General features: G+C 41.7%; 1 protein-coding gene across 3 annotated transcripts in view; it reads right to left on the reverse strand.

Annotated features, from left to right (window-relative positions):
- Window positions 1–1,407: 1,407 nt before the first annotated feature.
- Window positions 1,408–22,053, reverse strand: part of LOC121683217 (limbic system associated membrane protein) — a 431,726-nt gene continuing 411,080 nt past the window's right edge. For all 3 annotated transcript variants that reach the window (XM_042062751.1, XM_042062750.1, XM_042062752.1), the window contains 4 exons: window positions 7,238–7,369; window positions 6,837–6,957; window positions 5,641–5,789; window positions 1,408–3,760 (listed from right to left, as the gene is read on the reverse strand). In XM_042062751.1, the coding sequence (XP_041918685.1) occupies window positions 3,663–3,760; window positions 5,641–5,789; window positions 6,837–6,957; window positions 7,238–7,369 (500 nt within the window). In that variant the 3' untranslated portion in view covers window positions 1,408–3,662. The remainder of the gene's footprint in view (window positions 3,761–5,640; window positions 5,790–6,836; window positions 6,958–7,237; window positions 7,370–22,053) is intronic.

A 22,053-nucleotide genomic window follows, 5' to 3' on the forward strand; every position in this document is an offset into this window, starting at 1 on the left:
CAAGAGTTTCAATAACTCCCTAAAGTACAAACAGCCACATGAATGGATTAGACTGACTGGAATGGAGAGGACCCTCTTTTGGGGCAGCCGTGGCCTACTGGTTAGCGCTTCAGACTTGTAACCGGAGGGTTGCCGGTTCGACCAGTAGGCACGGCTGAAGTGCCCTTGAGCAAGGCACCTAACCCCTCACTGCTCCCCGAGCGCTGCTGTTGTTGCAGGCAGCTCACTGCGCCGGGATTAGTGTGTGCTTCACCTGTGTGTGTTCACATTGTGCTAAGTGTGTTTCACTAATTCACGGATTGGGATAAATGCAGAGACCAAATTTCCCTCACGGGATCAAAAGAGTATATATACTTATACTTATACAGTAAGGATGAGCTGGGAGGGTTGGGTTGTAGTTGGCAACAGCACTCTCATATGGTCTCTCCCAGAATTGCACAATTTAACCATTTAACGGTCATGTTGAAGTGAACATAAAGTACTTACTGAAGTCAGTTTACATATTGCTAAACAATGTGCTTATTAACACATAGATTAAGTGCTATACTGATACAGTCAGTGAAGATGTAATTGTCTCATACTGTCTCGTGTCAACACAAAAACAAACAAAGCGAGATGAGTTTTCCTTTTTTTCTTTTAAACAGGGTAGAACAATCCTCCAATCACAATTAACAATACATATGTTATTTTTATTTGCATGTTACATGGTGAATAACATGATCTATTCCATTTTTAATAATGTCAAGCACTCTCAAAAAGACTTGTCAATATTGTATCCCATCTTCAAATACAACACATTGATTCAAACAATTTTATTTCATTTTGAACATTTCATGGGTACTTTTACATAGCGATTTAGAAATCGACTGCAATTATCTTACAGTAAATCAAAGCGATTAGAAAACATACAGAGCACTGCAATGAGATTGTAAAAGTTTCAGAGAATTCTTCTCTTTGAGAAGAAACGTGAAGTGACATTCCATTGTGTTTTACAGAGTAGAATTGACATGGTCAATGGATAGACTGTCAGGATGTCTGAAAGAAATGAAAGGATTTCTACAAATGGTTTGTTTGTTTGGACACAGGGGAGGAGAAGTTATAAAATCTTATGATTAGAAGTCTTTAAACAAGATGACCTATAACTGCACTCCAAGAGTGGTGATTTAGACCTTGAACTGCAATGGTCAAGCGTTGAACGCTCACCAGGAGTGCGGATACATAAAGACGCACTTGCACACTTACACCCCTCCCCTTTCTCACACACACATTGACAGGCAAACACACAAACACATCACACTTACAGATACATATACACACATACACCCCTCCTCCCCACACACACACATGCATGCACGCACGCACGCACACACACTCACGCATGCGCACGCACGCACACACACACACACACACACACACACACACACACACACACACACACACACACACACACACACACACACACACACACACACACACACACACACACACACACACAGTCTCCCCCAAGTCCCATACAGGGATAGATCAGTGCTTATAAGATCAGTTCCATCAGCCTATTACTACTACAGTCTACTCTTTAGCCATGTGCTATCTAAAACAGATGGATGCTCTGCATTTTTGGGATGTGACATATTCACTTCACACAAGGCATCAAAGCCCAACCTCTGAAGGCTTGCTGAATGAGGAGAGGTGGATTTTCATCAGAAGAGTGGTGGATTCCTTCCCTGGGTTAGGAGATTAAGAAAAATGCCCTCCTAACCTAAACCGGGAGATTAGTCTTGGCCTGATTTGGACAGAGACTTGTATTTGTTAGGTGTGAAATCAAACCATGTTAAATGTGCATTGCGTACGTTGAACACACAACACACACACACACACACACACACACACACACACACACACACACACACACACACACACACAGATACATACACACATGTTCTGTAGCTTTTTGAAAGTTATTCTCATACTGACTCATCTTATGTGGGTGATGGCTTCTGTATTGTTAGATGTTAAGATTTTAGATGAGATGCTTTCAGATTGTTTTGGCATTCAGCTCACTGTCATTCTAGCTATGTATCTCAAATCCTTAGTTTACTGAAATGCTTACATTCTATGAAGAAAAAAAATAAAGATGCCTAGGATCCAAAGGCCCATCTATCGGTCATTGGAAACATACACTGAATGCACCGACTGTATTAAACTATGCCTTCTTTTTCTTCAGCCTTCGTAGGCACCTACGAGTTAATCCGCAATAAATGACTATCTATTAATTTAGAAACATGGACATATATTAAATTTTTCTTTTTTTTATAAGGACATTGGATTCAAGTATATATATTTACATACTGTCACAGACTGTAATGGCTGAAAAATATATATTGTGAATTTCCATATGCAAAACAAGCAAACAATAAAACTAAGAAAAAACAAAACAAAAACAGATTGATAAATAGAAGCTGACCATTCATTGGTATCACGAGTAACGAGTATGTTTTCCCGATTCCAAAAAGTCTATCTGTATTTCAGCTTTTTCTTGGGAGCAGGGAACATAGGGCCCTTTCTATAACGCTCTGACACTGGGCTGGATGGCATCGAAGCCAAGTAAAGTGTAGAAGCAGAAAGGGTACAATCAGTCCCTAATATTCACTTCTGGGAGAGAAAAGTGATATTCATCACCATCACCCCCCCCCCCACAGAGTGGGCATTTTTGGGGGCTGTAGAATGCAGTCATGGCTTGAAGTCTTTGCCACATCTACCATGCTATGTCTATTCTTCCCCTTCTGGGCAATGGCAACAAGGCAGCCAAAACATGTCTCCACTTCAAATGAAGCCTGTTAGGACGCGACCAGTTGTGGTAATGCGATGAAAACCACACAGAGATTTCTCCTGTTAGCCTGAAAGTAGATAATGAATGCAAACTAGCGAACTCTTCCTGTACTCCAACCCTCCAACTATTTGTTCTCTGGGTGGATGTGCTGTATCTATATTTATCTACTGTTTATTTCTTTTACTGATATTTGGCAGATAAAGATGTGGTTATTATGCTTCTGAGAGAAAGCTAACAGTTGCGCTTGTGACAAATAGCAGCACAAGCTTGAGGGGTTGGCAGGGTTTACAATTTCTGGAGAGAAGGCGAGGTCAGTGTCTATACGTCAGCTATTTTGTTGAAAGTTGCCAAGTGTGATGTAAAAACCCCATGCCTTGTGAAAACTCAGCGCACCACAGAACACCAACTGGCAACAAAGACAGAACACGTTGAGCCAATGCAACCGGAAAACCAAAACATAACGATTACAGTTGAAAAAGAGAAAGCAAAACAAACAAACAAGTCAACCAAACAAACAAATAATTAACAATAATCCATTCTTAAGAAGAGCACTGTTTTTTTTTCTGTCTTTTGCTCAAACTCACCATCACATTTCAACACGTTTTCTTTTGTTCTTTTTGTTACTAAAACATATTAATAGCCCATTCTAGTAGCTTCTGCTCTCTTAAATTGGTAAGTGTAACTAGGAGGTGGCCAGCAGCACACTGGTAAGGTTGGCAAGATTATGCAAACAGTCTGGATGTAATGTTGTCGGTGTCGGGGCAGGGAGGGGACGTCTGGGCAGGAAGGGGCATCGGGGCAAGGGCAGGGGGCAGGGGGCATTTTACTCTTATTAACATTTGAGTAGAAGGCAGGAGAGGGAGCCCAGGAGGAGCCACAGTGAGTGAGTGACCGCAACCGCACCGTTGATGTCTTTACCGGTCCCAGGTCCTGAGCACAAACAAACAAACAAACAAACAAACAAACACATTTTAGGACATACTTGATTAAACTAAAATATCTATAACTACATTTATTTATTCATATACAGACTTTCTTCTGCATATACAAAAGTTTCTTCTGCCTGAAATGACCAAGAACGAGACAAAAGACAATACATTGTACTAGATTATTATTAAATAATAAATCAAATTAAACAAAAATAGGTATGGATATGAATAATAATGGGCAGAATGGTAACTTATTTCATTTTAATTCATATGTAAAGTCCCTTAAATTGAAAACTGATAGCCTTGATTTCTCCTGTTGACTTATGGCAGCCAGAATCCTGTGATCTAGTGATTATGCCAGCTACACACATCTATCACATTTTATGTGACAACAGTTTTCAATGAAGCACTCATTTCCTTTAGGAAGACATCACTTTTCTTTGAGGAGCTTAATTAGTTTGGTTTCTTCTGCCTCAAACCTCTGCGTAATGATTTGTTTGCAGTGCACACACTTGCCTTGTTTGACTCCCGGAATGAGATATATCTGGAGTATCCACAGTGACAGACATTTTAATGATGCTCATAAAGTTGTCTACTGAAGAGCAATGAAGACCTACTGAGTGAGGATTCTTTCATGGGCCCTAATGACATCTAGTGGCCACTATCATGAATTACACTTGGATTTGGCACATACATTTGGAAGTATCAATGAAGCTCTAATCCAGTGCCACCACCATCACCACTACTACTACCGCTACCATTATTACTTTTAACAGTAATAATATCACATATTTGTAATAAGACAGTACATAATAATAATAAGCAAAGAATGAACTGATATGATTAGATAAGGGTAATCTAAAAATATGTTGAGGGCTAAACTTTATCATCTGATCACTGGTCAGTAAATAATGTGCTTCCAATTCCTCACATCAGCCATTCAGTGATTAATGTATTCAAGTAAGGGGTTCCAACTCAAACAACAATAAACACAATTAATCAAACCAGGTCAATGGCAGGAAACAGGAAATGGCTCATGAAGTACAGAGGGCGGACATTTCTTGTCTCGCAAGCAGGAAACAGGAAATGTGAGGCGACCTGGAACCACTGTGGCCTCTCTCCCTCCCTCTCTCTCTGTGTGTGTGTGATGAATTTAACAGGAGAGGGAAGTAAGGGGTGTTGCATGGACAAGATAAGCCTGATGACACTTAATGCAAACGGTCAGGACCTTTGGTCTAAGTGAGGGTGGGAATGACTAATGTGTTTTAATGACTTTGAAAAGTGAGTGGTGATTTTGTAATTTAGACATTGTGGACAGTTCTGTCTACTATAACGATAATAGTGTCCACGCTGACCAACAACAAGAAAAGTCTCTCCTCATCTTGATTAATGTGAATATACAATTTGAATATATTTTGATTGACTGTCAGCTTTTTATCATTCTCAAAATCACTCTGAAAGTGATCCCTGTTCTTCGTGCTGTTATCGTTAGAGGTTAGGTGTGGACATTGTCATGCATATTCACTGGAATGATACTTTTTTTGTTGTTATTGTTAGAGTTTATGTGTGGACGTTGTCATGCATATTCACTAGAATGATACTTTTTTGTTGTTATCGTTATAGTTTATGTGTGGACGTTGTCCTGCATATTCACCAGAATGATACTTTTTCGTTGTTATCGTTATAGTTTATGTGTGGACGCTTTCATTCATATTCACTACTATGATACTTTTTCGTTGTTATCGTTATAGTTTATGTGTGGACATTGTCATTCATATTCATTCATTCATTCACTAGAATGATACTTTTTGTTGTTATTGTTATTGTTATTGTTACAGGTGTGAACAGCCCTTAAGAGAGTGTAAACGGTCGGCTACTCACTGTAGAGAAAGACGCTGGCATTGTGGATGCCCAGCCTGTTGGTGGCAACGCACGTGTAGTTCCCATAATCCTCCTCTGTGACGTTGGATACCAACAGGAGGGTACGGGTCCCCATCATCTGGATGCTGAGGCCTTGGCCGTTAGATAACCTGGGAGAGAAGAGAGGATGTTCAATATTAAACGATAGCAAAACACAAAACACACACATAAACCAATGGGAGAGGAGAGAGAATATTACATGTTAAATGACAAACACAAAACACACACACACACAAACAATTTTCTTATGACAGTGAGCAGTTCATCTTTTTTTGAAAAATATTAAAGTTGTTGCCCTGGGCTTTCAAAATCGATATATAAAATTGTTTTCAGTGTCTGTCTGCTGTCTGCACATTCATAATATATAATGCATACAAGCATGCCCATGAGAGGCACATAAACTCTCTCTCTCTCTCAAAGACACACACACACACACACACACACACACACACACACACACACACACACACACACACACACACAGACACGCACACACTATACAAAGATCACTATCTCTTACATCATGTTGGCACAAAGAAAGTGGCTGACACTGGCACAGCCAGCACATATTTGGGAACTCAGTCATGCATATCTGTTTGCAGTACCAGTGACTGAAAAAGCCCAATGCATATCACTAGCAGCCACCGGAGGCAGAGGTGAGAATGGTACCGAACCACAGCTCCATGTGACACACTACTTGTAACAGGGGCCCAGTGTGGGTACAGAGCACAGACCTGCATTAGAAACACTGATAACAGCTTCTCACCCATTCTTGCAGCTCATGTGACACATGAGCCAGATAGCACTGTGACAGTAGAAACCGCGAGAATGAGCCACACAATCACAAACTCACACACACACACACGGTCTCTCTATCTTTTTCACTCAATAACACACACACACACACACACACACACACACACACACACACACACACACACACACACACACACACACACACACACACACACACACACACACACACACACACACACACACACACTCCCTGTCTCTCTTTCTCCCTCTAAATCACACATACACACACACACTTTCTCTCTCTCACACACAAACACACACTCTCTCTCTCTCTCTCTCTCTCTCTCTCTCGCTCTCTCTCACACACACACACATATGCACAAACATACACAAACACACACCTCTTTTCATCTCTGTACCACTCAAACTCGGGCTTGGGGACGGCGGAGGCCTCACACTGGAGGACGCCCATGCGGCCCACTTGAGGGTCCGAGTTCTTGGCATCTTTGATGAAGGGAGGATCTGAAGGGGGGAAGTGATGAAGAGAAATGTCACTGTCTCCTGCTTTTCCCACATAGCACAGTCTTGCTGTTAATGCTACTTCCATTTGCAGATTTCTTTTTCAGACAATTGTGTATAAAATACATTATAAGGTGATACTTATTACAATTGTACAATGGCTTTGTTGTGTTACACAAGATTATTGTTACACACATCAACATGTCTACCATGAAATATGCAGTTGTGGATCGCAAAGTCTTGCAAAAAACATAACAGAAATTAATTCAACTGATCAACCTACAATTGACAACCACATTGACATATTTGACATCTGGTGAGGCTACATCATTGCTGGCTTTGCATTCGTATCGTCCAGCTTGGGTTCGTGTTATCCCTGATATATCCAGGTACTCCTCGCCATCCAACGGCTCCGCTGGGGGTAGAGAAAGAGAAAGATAGAGAGAGAGAGAAAGAGAGAGAGAGAGAGAGAGAGCAATTAGGACACAGCTTGAAAACAGCTCGATTTACAAACAGTATTCTATTGACATGCCTCCTTTAAAACATCCAAAACATCATACAAAAAATATTTGAATAAGCGTTAACCAGCTTGAGCAGACAGGCAAATGGGAATTACAAGCACAGAGGAAAAATCTGTCAAGCATTTGGTGACTAGATTTTATCGGTAATATGCAGTGTTTCTTTGTCCTCAAGAGACATACAAAAATAAACACAATGACAGTTCTCACACAACATGGGCCTAAGGGACAGAAAGCTAAAAAAAAGTGTCTCACTGTCAAAACACTGCTTCTGTTTTTAAATGGATTGGTGAGCAGATGGGCACAGCATGTTATTATATTGTACACAAACGCCCACCATGTACTCTCAACACCAATTTACTGGGGAAGTTGAACATATAACCTACTGTACTTCACACATACAGTAGAAGCTTTACAGTGAATTCCGTATGATTTCAGACAAAATTAAAAAGGGTTTGAGCGATGATTGAGCGATTTGAGCGATGATTGAGCAATTGTGCATCAATACATCTATCAGATCTTTCAGGAAGTTGGTTAGCTGCTGCAGCAGACGGATAGTATTTGCCACGTTTACATCGAAAAGGGAGGGATGTATTTTTTTTATCAAGTATTGATGTCATGGCAAGAACAACACAACGTGGCCCCTAGAAGGCGCTGTAACACTATTCAACAAACATTTAACATAACTGTGAACCAAGTCCAACTCCCTACAGTGCCCATCACTTTGGCACCCCCCTCACACCCCCATCACTTGGCACCCCCCTATTTCCTACATTGCAAAACCTCCGTTTTCTAATAAAACAGCTCTTAGTCTTCTCCTATGACATACCATAAAGATGGAGAATACAAAGAAAGGGATTTGTGACCATTCCTCATTCCACAATCTCTCCAAATTGTCATTCCTAGATCGTCCTCTTTAGCTAACCCCGCTGGTTGAATTCCTGAGTTCAGATCAGGGGACTATGACAACCATGCCAGAATAGGGTCTCGTGTTCAATAAGCCATGTTAGTGTTGATCTGGACATAATGTTTTGGTTCACTGATCTTCTAGATGATCCAATCATGACCCATTTTTTAAAATGTCTTGGCAGAAACAGACAGATTTAGATTTGGATATGGAGTTCATAATATCATGCACCCTAATGAGGTTCCCAGGGCCCCCGCTCCACACCACCACAGACCCACCATCATACTTATCCGTAGGCATGGGCTTCTTTTCAATATTTTCATACTTGTACGGAAAACCCACCATGAATGTTTTAATCTGAACACGATTCCAGGCAAAGTCCCAATAGTTTTTAGCACCTCCAGCCTTCCATTTGTAATTAAATGACAAAAAAGGTATTTACCTGGCTTTTTGAGTGATCTATGTAAAAAGAGGTCAATTTTTGGAGACTTGGTGATCCCAAGATGCTACTTTCTTTCTGTAACTCTCCAACAGGAGTCCTTATGGCATTTTTGCCTCTCTTTTTTTGCCATTCCCTGACAGAGGTGAACACACTTTCCCATATGAACTAGAATGTTGTATTCTCTTGTCTTTCCCATGTTGAAGAATGACTTGGTTATTTGACCTCAGTGCCACTTTTTAGTGAACAAGGAAGTCACAGAATATGACTTGACTGTTCATAAAAACACTGATTAACTTCAATAAGTTCAATACAGATGGAAAAAGGGGTGCCAATAATTGTGGTATATGTGCTTTAAAAAAGCATGTTAAAATATGTATTTATTTATGAAGAAGTTTCCCTCTCAGAATAAATAAATCACTCCAAGGTTATACTTTCCCCCTTTGTTTTCATTGTGAGACTAAGATAAATCACCAAACAATGATTTTTTTTTATTGCACTTCTTACTCAATTTCACCAGGGGGCCAATACATGTGGAGGGGGCTGTAACTGTTATAACTTCCCCTAAAGGCCTAGCCATATCATCACTCCTATATTATACACCAGACTTATTGTTGTTTGTTCAATATGGCTTATCAAAATATAGTGGTCCATACTCTCTCCACACATTCACAGATTTATACATGGTGGAACTGTAACTCTGTGTTCTGTCTATAGAACCCATGTCTAAAAAGTGCTATGCAAACAGTGAATTACTCAAAAGCTCATTACTTCTAATTAGCTTATCTGTAACACAGTTGTGCAAAACTATTTCACCTCGGAGCCATTAGTTAAAGTGAGACTAGAGAGAAAACAAATCGCCTTCGTTCTCAATCAAAGCAACAGACTGTCTCCCCAACCAACCACTAACCAATATTAGTAAATGAAAAAAATCCTAAACCCAAAAAAAAAGAAGAAAGAAAAAAGAAAAACAGGAAAAATCTGAGTGTCGCCTGGGATGCCGTGGTGCAAAGAGTGTCAGGTAAATGGCGGCGATGGAGCGGCTCTTGTCAGAAGGCCGTCGTCAAACTGCCAGAGAGCTCAGGGCTGCGGTAGCAGATCCGTGGCACCCCTTAATTATTTCCAATCTCTCTGATTTGTGCCAGGCGTCAAAGGCGATGTTCAAACTGGGACGCCGGGCGCCATGACAGCACCTCGCCTAATTAGAGACATACGTCTCTTTATCTCGCTCTCTCTCTCTCTCCACCTGGCATATGCCTTAATGATACCTTTTACCTCTCAGAAACCCTTCTGCATTCGATAATCAGATTTGTGTGTGTGTGTGTGTGTGTGTGTATGTGTGTGTGTGTGTGTGTGTATGTGTATGTGTGCGGGAATGGGGAGGGCGTTTCAGGGTTTCATGGCTAATGAGCAGCATCAGGGATAACAGTAGTCACACGAATAGATAGAAACACAAATACAGAAACTCCAGAAAAAACACACATAATTACACAAACACACACACGCACACACACACATTCAGACAAAGCTACATGGGTACAAACATTCACAAATGCACATACATAAACGCGCGCGCGCGCACACACACACACACACACACACACACACACACACACACACACACACACACACACACACACACACACACACACACACACACACACACATTCTCTCTCTCTCTCTCTCTCTTCCTTTCTAAGACAACCCTTGTACTTCTCTAGCGCTTCAAGGTTTTAAATGATTCATTGTGGATTTGTGGGGATTTGGGAGGTGGGGGATAAGATAGAAGGGCTTTCAGTGTGAGTCAACTCAATCAATTGACTTACATGTCCATGAATATGTGTTTTTTTGCAATGATGAAGGTGCCCAATTTCTTACATGCCATAGGGAAATGCTCCTGATATCTGTATGAGTGTTTACTGTTAGTAAACAGTAAACAGTGCACACCTTTTCAGTTAAAAGTTGCGTTGGAGAAGACCAAAGGTTGACAAACATATGGTGCGTTCCATTTGTAAGGGCTAAGTGGTCCGCTTGTAAGTAGTAACTGGTGACTGGGAATGACGTCACATCCCAGTAAAAAACAAGTTGAATGTTTTCTAGTTGTTTACTAATCATAACAAGATGCTACCATTTGTTAGCAATTGCCTGTTGCTAGCAGTTGTTACCAGATATAGCATTACTAGTTTGTAATGAGGCATACACAGTATTTTACACAAACAAATGTTGCAACATAGTGACAGATAGAAGTTAGATACTATTGTTTCTACAACTGATTTAATGAGAATGTGAATAAACAGCGCAAATCTACTCTCATTCACAGTTAATGGGCGCAGCCAGAAATTCAAACTCTGGGTACTTGGGGTTCAAGCAAGCTGGCAAGTATGAATTACAACTTCAGGGGCATTCCATTTGCAACCTACTGCTCGTAACTGGGAAAAAACAATTCAGAAAATGACTTACGAGTACAAATAGAGCACCCCAATAGAACTTTAAAAAACTCAACTCAACTCCCGCATACTGACTATTTCACTTGCAATATTAATGTATTATTATGAACAGGTTTGCCAGGTTATCTTTAACCTTTAGCCTTACAAAGGTTTACCAGTCCCTTTAGGATTTCAAGGCTTTTTTCGAGATTGTTGCGACCTAGTTAGAAACAGGTTTTCTACAACCCATATTCTGAAAAAGTCGAAACGCTTTGTCAAATGCGAATAAAGAAAAAAAAGCTATGATTTACAAATCATGTCAACATTATATTTACTTGAGAATAGTTCAAAGACAACATATCAACTGTTGAAGGAGAGAAATTTGACTATTTCATGGAAAATATAAGCACATTTTTAATTTGATGGCAGCAACATGTCTCAAAAAAGTTGGGACGGCGGCAACAAAAGGCTGGAAAAGTGGTGTAATGATAAAGACATCAAAAGGAGGAACATTTCACAATTAATTAGATGAACTGGATCCATGATTGGGTATTAAAAAAGAGTCTCCCAGAGATATTGAGTCTCTCAGAAGTAAAGAGGTAGAGGTATTCATCATTCTGTGTAAACCTGTGTGGGCAAATGATGAAACAATATAAATATAATGTTTCTTATCATGAAATTGCAAAAGATTTGAGGAATTCATCAGCTACAGTACATATCACAATTAAAATATTCAAAGAATCCAGAGAAATCTTTAAAACAAGGGACAGGACTGAAAATAAATATAGGATGGCCATGGTCTATTAGACCTCAGATGGCACTGCATTAAAACCAGACCTTTTTCAGAAAAGAAAATCATTGTATGGACTAAGAAAAGCTTCTGATAACCATTGTCTATGAGCACAGTTTATTGCTCCATTCACGAGTGCTGGTGTAAACTCTACCATGCAAGAAACTGTATTTAGCCATACATTCTGCAATCTTATCTGAGCCTGAACTCATTTAAAATGGAGTGAGGTAAAGTGGAAAAAGGTCCTGTGGTTAGACCAATCCAAATTTGCAATTCTTTTTGGAAATCATTGACACCTCCGGGCTGAAGGGACTATTCAACTATCCAATGTATCAAACATGTTATAAAGCTCAGTTCAAAACCCAGATAGTGTGGAGGTACATTAGTGCCTATGGCATGGGCATTTTGCACATCAGGCAAGGCACAATCAATTCTGAATGATGTACACAGGTTTTGAACAACATACTGCCATCCAGACAATATCTTTTCAGGGAAGACCTTGAATATTTCAGGAAAACATTTAATTCTGCACATGTTTAAATAGTATTTCTCCATAAAGGAAGAGTTCAAGTGCTAAAGTGGCCTAGCCTGGGTGTTCCCATGCTGCCTTGCGCGCAATTTGATTCATGCTGCTAAGGCAGCCTGGAGACCATGGAGCAAATTTTCGCCTGAGATAGGGAACCAATCACAGAACAGGGGGGAAAGCAAGACGATGATGAGCTATGCACAGACGCATTTGATAGACATCCGTGGCACCCAATAAACGGATCTGGGCATTTTTTTCAAATACGAGAAAATGAACGTTTGGTTCCCAGACCACGTCTCATTGAGAGGTGGTGGCGCTAGCCAGGCTAAAAGTGGCCTGTCTGCAGTCCAGACCTGTCAAATTAGGTACATCATAGAATCGGGCAGGAATGGGACCACATTTCATTCTCATAACTCTAGCAACTGGTCTCCTCAGTTCCTAAACATTTAAAGAATGTTGATAAATGAGTTTAAGTAACACAGTAACAAAAATGCCCGATTTGTTTCGAAATTTAGGTTGTAATTGGTTGAATTTCTGTTTTTGTATTTTTTGTATTTCTGCGTTTGCAACATTGCAGAATCTTGGAGGGACTGAGGGACTGATCTATGGATTGAAACATTGATCATAATAAATTAATATTGCAAGTGAAATAAGTAAGTATAAGTATATATACTCTTTTGATCCCGTGAGGGAAATTTGGTCTCTGCATTTATCCCAATCTGTGAATTAGTGAAATACACTCAGCACACAGTGAACACACATTGAGGTGAAGCACACACTAATCCCGTTGCAGTGAGCTGCCTGCAACAACAGTGGCGTTCGGGGAGCAGTGAGGGGTTAGGTGCCTTGCTCAAGGGCACTTCAGCCGTGCCTACTGGTCGGGGTTCGAACCTGCAACCCTCCGGTTACAAGTCCGAAGCACTAACTTTCTCATACCACTGCTATGCAGACGACACACAGCTCTATCTGTCCTTTCCACCTGACGACCCCCTGGTTTCAGCACGGATCTCGGATTGCCTTTCAGACATAGCTACATGGATGAAGGCACACCACCTCCAGCTGAACCTCTCAAAGACTGAACTGCTGGTCATCCCAGCTAAACCTACCATACACCACGACATCAACATCAAATTTGACTCCCTGTCTGTTTCACCGACCAGGACTGCAAGAAATCTAGGAGTTGTTCTTGACAACCAACTAAACTTCTCAGATCATGTTGCCTCAGTCGCCCGGTCATGCCGTTTCGCACTCTACAACATACGGAAAATCAGGACTTACTTGACTCAAGATGCTACCCAACTTCTGGTTCAGGCAATAGTCATCTCACGACTCGACTACTGCAATGCCCTCCTGACAGGTCTCCCAGCCTGCGCAGTGAAACCACTTCAGATGATCCAGAACGCGGCGGCGCGCCTGGTCTACAACCAACCCAAAAGGGCACATGTTACCCCGCTGCTCATCCAGCTACACTGGCTACCTATGGCGGCCCGCATCAAATTCAAGTCTCTAACGCTTGCCTACAAAGTAGTCTCCGGTTCTGCTCCCACCTACTTGAATGCCCTCTTACAGACTTACACTACCTCCAGACCGCTGCGCTCCTCTGACGAACGACGTCTAGCTCTACCACCGGTACGCTCAAGCCAATCCAAACTTTTCTCATCTGTTGTTCCTCGTTGGTGGAACACACTGCCAGTTCTTACAAGGGCAGGGACATCCTTTTCCACTTTCAAAAAACTCCTGAAGACCCAGCTCTTTAGAGAACATCTACTCTCATAGCAACACTTACAACAAGTCTTACTGATCCTAGCACTCACCAGCCGTTTTAAACTGACAAGTAACTGTTAAAAACAGCACTCACCGACGCACTTATTCTTACTGTACTCTAATGTTTTTTTAAACTGTCCTAAAATTGTGAGAATTGTTCTAAAACTTACTGTTTACCATGTTGTTAGTCGCTTTGGTTAAAAAGCGTCAGCCAAATGTAATGTAATGTAATGTAATGTAATGTAACCAGTAGGCCACGGCTGCCGCTATAGACAGTATGGGGGAGTTTTTTTCAGTTCTATACTGCCCTGCAAAAGCTATTTTCAGAAACATCCTGAACATCTTTAAATTCACTTTGCTTCAACACAATCACACACCGCCAATTCATGTTTAGAAGTGGTCCTTGGTCCTTGGCCATGTTTCCTATTGTGGTGTACTGTATAGTCGTTTGGGAAGTGACATAGGTACATTCCAACAAGCAACCTCATGCAGTAATATGTTTTCCCTTACAGTTTTGTCTATGTGTGTGTGTGTGTGTGTGTGTGTGTGTGTGCGCGCGTGTTTGTGTGTGCAAAAGAAAGAGAAAGCACATACATGACTGAACATAGATTATCCCACTTGCCCTTGGTAGTCTGAATTGGAAAGCAGATGTATACTCTTGTGTTTTCCAGAACTCTCCAAGGTTTCAATCGGTTACATCAGGTATAATAAACACACACACACACGCGCATGCACGCACGCCCACACACACACAAGGACAACAAGATAAACACAGAGAAACAAATCTCTCTCTCTCTCTCTCTCATACACACGCACACACACATACACACACACTCACTCCACTTACTATCTGTGTAAAAAAATAGGGCAAAGGTCAGGGTTCCAATGCAGCTCTTGAGCTCAGGTACCTCTCAAGGTCCTCAATACACAAACAGCAAAAGCAGCAACACACATCAGTATGCTGTACAGGCCCTACACAGAGTGGTTCTCCCACATTTGGGAGCTTCAGTGAAATGCCTGGAAACCTGGAATAGCTAGAGAACAATCAAGGAGAAAGCACACCACAAGATCCATGTGTGTCTCATACTGAAAAGATGAATCCCGTTTTAAGAAAAAACACCTGTGACTTGTGAATTTGGCCCACACATGCTTGTACAAGTGTTCTAGAAAACATCTCCTGAAGGACAAACACGCTCATTGTACAGCTTAACTGAGTCATCTCTCCTCCTCTACGACAACCGTAGAATGGTCAAGTATCTGCTCTTCAAGGATTTCTTCAAGTAAGTGAGCCCTGCATGCTGGGAGATGCAACATCCTTGGAACCCACACATTTAGAATAATCTAAAAAACATGTCTTTTTCCCTTTTATCATGGCGACAACAGCCTTGATGTCCGTACCCTTGGTGTGCCTATATGGATGTGAATCTAAAGAAAAGGTCAACACAGGGACGCACAGCTCTGAGGTCCAAGCCAGTATCTTCAGCATCTTCAGATTTAAATGCTGCCGGCTACTAATGATTACATTCACTCCCAAATACACAGAATGACGCACAAAATATGCACTCAGCCCAGTATAATGAGCATAAACTCATGGGAGTGCATGCACACACACACGGAACACAAACATGAACACACACACACACACACACAATAAAACCCACAGGCAACACACACACACCACACACACATTACAAACACACACCAAGCACACCAAACATGGTGTCAAGCACACTGTCACACACACACACACACACACACACAGAGGGAGGTATACACACACACACGAGAGAGAGAGAGAGAGAGAGAGAGAGGAGAGAGAGAGAGAGAGAGAGAGAGAGAGATGAGAGAGAGAGAGAGAGAGAGAGAGAGAGAGAGAGAGAGAGAGAGAGAGAGAGAGAGAGAGAGACACACACACACACAGAGGGAGGTATACACACACACACACACACACACAGAGAGAGAGAGAGAGAGAGAGAGAGAGACACAAACACACACACACAGAGAGAGAGAGAGAGAGAGAGAGAGAGAGACACACACACACCCACACAGAGACACACAGGCCTTTAGCATCTCTCAGAGCCCTGATGTTGGTGCCCAGTGGGGAGTATGTCCTGGTAACTGGCCACCATGGAGTTCAGACAGAATGAGCCACGGCATCTCCCACATCTCAGCGTGGGGGTGGACCATAGGCAAGTGTGCATCCCGCACAAGCTGCTTACAGTTTTTCTCGATTGCTTTTACCTGCTTAAGTAAACTAGAACCCACTTGGTCTTCATGACTACTTTTTTTGCACAGCAGAAGTAATCTCTTGCGAATGTGTTCACACATTTTCATTGGGTTCACACATTTCTCACACCCTTTTGCAAAACAGTTAACACAGGTGTCATTCAAAAGTCCCAAACTCTATTGGTTTTCCCATGCTAAACAAAAGGAAAACATCTTTTCACAGGTGGTATAGATTCCTTGCATAAGTCTGAATCTCTGATACACCTGTGTGAAACTCCTTTGCACAATTCTTCAATCAGCAATCATTCATTATACATAAGAGATGTCTGTTCTGTGTTGCTATTTGCAAGTATGGATCTAATGCACATTTAGACAAAGTACTGTATTGCCTATTTGGTGGAGGAAAACAGTACAAAAGGTGTTTACTGTAGGTATATTTCGATGAAAGTTGTAGTTCAATGAAATTTACAGTATCTTACTAGGTGTTTGCTGTATGTCTTACAATGACAGTTACATCTTGGGAGGAATGAATACATTATTTTGTTATTCAGCACATTTTGTCTTTTCACAGTTTTTTTCTGATACCAGAAAAATGAGAAAGTAATGGAACAGACATAGCAAAAATGCTCATTTTGAGAACTAGATTTTGCATGTTGTTGTCCAGTGTGTAATGATTGATAAAAGAGTGTTTTTGAATTGGCAACAAGTTGTAGTGTTTGAAGGCAAGATTTGCTTTTGCTGCAATGTTTTAAGTGTTTTGAGAGAGTAACAGCCTTTTGCAAGCAAAATGTGTCATTTTGTCCAGAGTGCTTTTGTTCAGACACGGGTGTTAACTGTTTTGAGAATGTGATGTCAGAGTTGACACAGGTATCAAAACGATCGAGAAAAACTGTAATCCCGAGTCAAGTGTAATTGCCAAGACTCCATCAGCACTAAAGGTGGGAGGGAAGTGTACAGCACGTCATACGTCACCACACATAACCTCAGTGCAGTCTAGCGATTCTGACAGCGCGGGTCTCAAAAGAGTTAAACCCAGCATCTGCCCACGGACTTCTTTCATTGAAAGCATATTTATTTTCCCTCCCTGCACTGGCACTGTTTTGCTAAGCAGATTTTAACAACCACCCCCCCCCCCCCCCTTTCTTTTTTAAGTTCACGAAGGACTTTGAAAGCCGATTTCAGAATGTGGGCAAACAAAAGGGAAACGTCATAGGGAGAGACACTGAGAAGTGTAGTGCTGCGCGGCAATGTGGCGCTTGGCATCTGCGGGCGCATTTGCATTGCCATCCATTATTCATGGCATCATTTACCAGTGCGTGGCATGGTGCACCTATTTAGAGAACGCTAATTTATGCCAAGCAAACGAGTTCGGAGAACTTGGGGGAGAGTAGCAAGAGAGAGAGAGAGAGAGAGAGAGAGTGAGAGAGAGAGAGAGAGTGAGAGAGAGAGGGGGAGAGAGAGAGAGAGAGAGGGGGAGAGAGAGAGAGAGAGAGAGAGACGTTTATCTCTTTAGTCTGCCGCAGACAGGACACAGTGGAGAAGGGCATTTGAGAAAAAAGGCTGCACCTGAACTTTTGCCATTTGCTTGATACTTGATACAAAACTACTCTATCTTCTCAACAAAATTAAAATTACGATCTTTTCTTTGTAAGATTCTTTAGAGTTGTCATAGTGAACCACAATGGAGCCTCTCCTTCTGTGAAAACACTGCTTCAGTGTTCTTCAGGGACATTATGCTGTGAGAGAAGGCTACCTATAAAATGGCCTTGCTTGAACTTTACTCCTCTACAGCTATTGTATCTCAATACCAATTATTCTTTGTATCTCAAACCAAAGTAGTAGCCTAGAAATCTAGACGCGCCCCTAGCGGCAGCAAATTACATTTGCTGCCAGGGCTAGTCTAGCAACTCTCCGTTGGCTTGTGAGTCGTTAGGTCGTTGTGAGAGTCGTTAGGTGGGCTTAACATAATGATTGATGGCAGAGTTGCAACGGTTTGGCTTGAATTCCCTGCTACTTGAAAACTAATAAGATGGATGTTGGTGTTGGCGAACAGTGTGACACGAGTTAAGCTTTTATTAAGTTGGCAAACGTTTGAACTAGCCAACTAGCTCCGCTGGTGGAAAACGCATGGGACTCATAGCGCTGCCACTGTCCTATTGCATGCAGAGGGAATTTGAAAGACAACTGATTATCCCGCCCCTCGGACTGAGCACTGCGAACGGTGAGTGCCCAGACCCTACATTTTAATGTGGGTCTGGCTCGTCAGGCTAGGATAGTAGGATAGTAATGAATAAATTGTAGTTTGAGTTGGACAATGAGAGAATAAGAGGGTGGGGGGGGGGGGGGGGGTGGGTGCTGCGGCACTAACATATGACTCAGTAGAGATTCACTAACTTGCCTTTTGTTACCTGGGGCCCATTGAAACACAGCCAAACACCCTACTGTTTATCAGGCCAATGTTCCAGAACTCTCCAAGGTCTCCCCCTCAGTCCCATAGGGACCACAGACCAATCAGACAGTTGAACCTGGATCTAATAAGTCAGTTTCACCTCTTTTCTCCTCAGCCTCTTTCTTCCACAACCAAAAGACCCTGGACTGATAATGGCAGTGTCATTTGCAACTTGTTATCAAACATATTCTTGATAAGAGATAGGTAAATCACACACTTTAGTGTCTTTAGTGAGTAAAAGTAGTGTGGGAATAAGCTAGCTGTTTTGTTTATCTGCATCCCTATATCCACATATCACACTAGCAGCAGAATGTAGCCAATGTGCTAGTTAACCGTGGGCAGTTGTTGCTGTATGCGTAATAGCCTTGTGCAACTTTTTTTCTGCTCACACAGGGAGCACAAAGCAACCCAACAGGACTCAACAGATAGTCGGCATCACAGCTTGTGCTTTGAAATCGCCTAGGTGTGCATTCACCTTAAGAAACTGTACTCCATCTACGACATGACACAAACACACACAAACATAGCATGCACACACACCATTTACTATCTGTGTTCAAATATGAGCCAAAGATCAAGGTTGCTCTAAGGCTCTTGTGCAGCAAACATTTCCAAGCCACTCTGGTCCTCTGTGAACACCCTGGCACACACCGAATCAAAAATGAAAGCAAAACATGACCAAAATGCTTTTTTTCATGTTGCCCAGCTGCATCACAAAATTTGGTGAAGCCTCTGTTTTAATGTTTACAATGTTGTCATGACATCTTTGTGTGTTTTGTCTAGTTTGAGAGAGATTAACAAAACGAGAGACAAAAACTCAGCCGTACGTAGCCTCATATTTTCCTCCTCAGAGTTGACTCTTTGGTCTCATAACATCACACATGAGAGCCTAATATAATATGTAGGAGATCCATTTACACCAGAACATTTAAGACACGTTTGAAAAGCACATAAAAATGTACTTCTTTGTACATCAGAGACAGTGGTCTCTGTAGACTCCACTGAGACTACGCCACATTTTATCAAACAAAGATCTTACTGTAACCTTCACTTTGTCAAATTTTTCACAAATCCCTCTTAACTTACAAAACTGACTTGTAATTGGGTGTGGCTTGTTCTTTGGGATGAGCTGATTTAAACCAGTGGAAGGGCATTAGATATTCTTCAAAAACCTGATGATAATACCAAGGGTGTTTGAGGTACTCTCGTTATGTACACAAAGGTACATAAATAATTTTGCCACCAAACTGCATTAGCATTTGGTGGCATAATACCTTCTGCAACATCTGGCCATAATTGAGGTCAGTCAGGACATGCACAACTTTTTTTGCGGATATAAAAACTTTTTTAATTAGGACTAGAAGTGTTACATTTAGATTAAGTCATTTCACATGTTTTTTTCCCCCCGTGCGACTTATGGTCAAGTGAGTGCGTGTGCAGCCGGTGCCATGCTCAATCTCATTTGCTGACAGATACGCATCTTTTTTTAATTACACCACTGGCCACATGAGAGCCCTGTTAACGTTGCGATGAGGAACCATACAGACAGACTCAGACAGTGAGTACTGAGTAGTGTTTATGCTCCATCTGTGCACCGATCAGGCCGTCTCCACTCTACCCCACTTGTTAGTCCAACCCTGTCCTCATAGATGAATAACCTACCCAACACAGGGGCTTTACAAACTATGAATGAAAACTCAATTGAGTGTCACTGTGTCTGAGCATTTGAAAATATAATGTGGTCTAACAGCTTTTTTTTTTTTTTTTTTTTAAATATAAAGCCTTAGTGCCTTCAAGTCTCAAGTCAAAGCAGAAGATGCTGAGTTGCAAAAGCTTTGCCGTCTAGGATGAAACATCAATTTTATTGAATGTGCGTTTGACCATTTCACCACTGCTTTATAGAGATGCCAGACAGTTTTGGTTGGCGTGGCAGACGTGAGTGTGTGTTTTTCCCTGTTTACCTGAGAGACTCAGGGTCAGACAGGTTTCTGGCACATCTCCCATGGAAATGTTGCTACATGAATACATAAAGAATACATCAGCATGTCTGAAACTGCCAAGCTCCATGAGAAAAAAAGAGAGATAGAGTGAGTGTGTGTGTGAGAGAGGAGAGTGTGTGTGTGTGTGAGAGAGAGAAATATAGAGAGAGTGTGTGTGAGCGAGAGAGGAGAGAGAGTGTGTGTGAGCGAGAGAGGAGTGTGTGTGTGTGTGTGTGTGTGTGTGTGTGTGTGTGTGAGAGAGAGAACAAGAAACACCAGCCAACAGTCTTATTTCATCAGACGCCTGTAAAATGTCTCTTTCAAGACATACATTGTTAAAAAATTCATCCTCCTTCATTAAAAATATTCTTTTAGACACACAGACCTTTCACTCCCACCCAGCTGCAGCAGGGCCAGTGGACCCCCTGAGGTGATGGCTGATGACATGACACTAGCCTGGACTGGCGTGGGGATGGTGAGAGAATTCAAACACATTCACCACAGTCACGACACTCAGGTTTCTCACAGCTTTCAGCATTTGAAATCAGGTCAGACTCAAGGTAAAAAAAAGGCTGGTATCAATGAACGGATTCAAAATCTATGCGAAGGACCTGCTGTGTGTTATCTATGGTGAATATAATAATTTGTACATTTTTTATACATCTCTAAATATCTCTAATCTATTATTTTTAGTGTATCGGTCCTAAGGCCTAATAACACTTGAATGGCTTAAAGCAAGGAATATCTCTGTGACTGAAACAATCAGATGCTGAATTCGAGCACGGTGCCTGAGAACGTAAGTTATGTACATAACTATGGATCTATGAGACCGACCGATGACCGTCACCATCTCTTGTTGCTCGGAATGAGCTGTGGCGTTCCAGGCAAAGAGGAAGTGGCTTGCTCACCCGGATGATAATATAGACAGTGAGCCTAACAAACAGAGACACAGAGAGGCAGTCAGACAGAAAGACAACATCCCTCTCTCTCTCTGTCTTTTCGGTTGTTAGTCCAGCCCCTACAAAAAGACCTTTGGTGACCACAAAGACGACATTGCTAGGGCTCCAAAATATCT

Source organism: Alosa sapidissima, chromosome 15 (assembly GCF_018492685.1).
Source record: "Alosa sapidissima isolate fAloSap1 chromosome 15, fAloSap1.pri, whole genome shotgun sequence".
NCBI lineage: Eukaryota > Metazoa > Chordata > Actinopteri > Clupeiformes > Clupeidae > Alosa > Alosa sapidissima.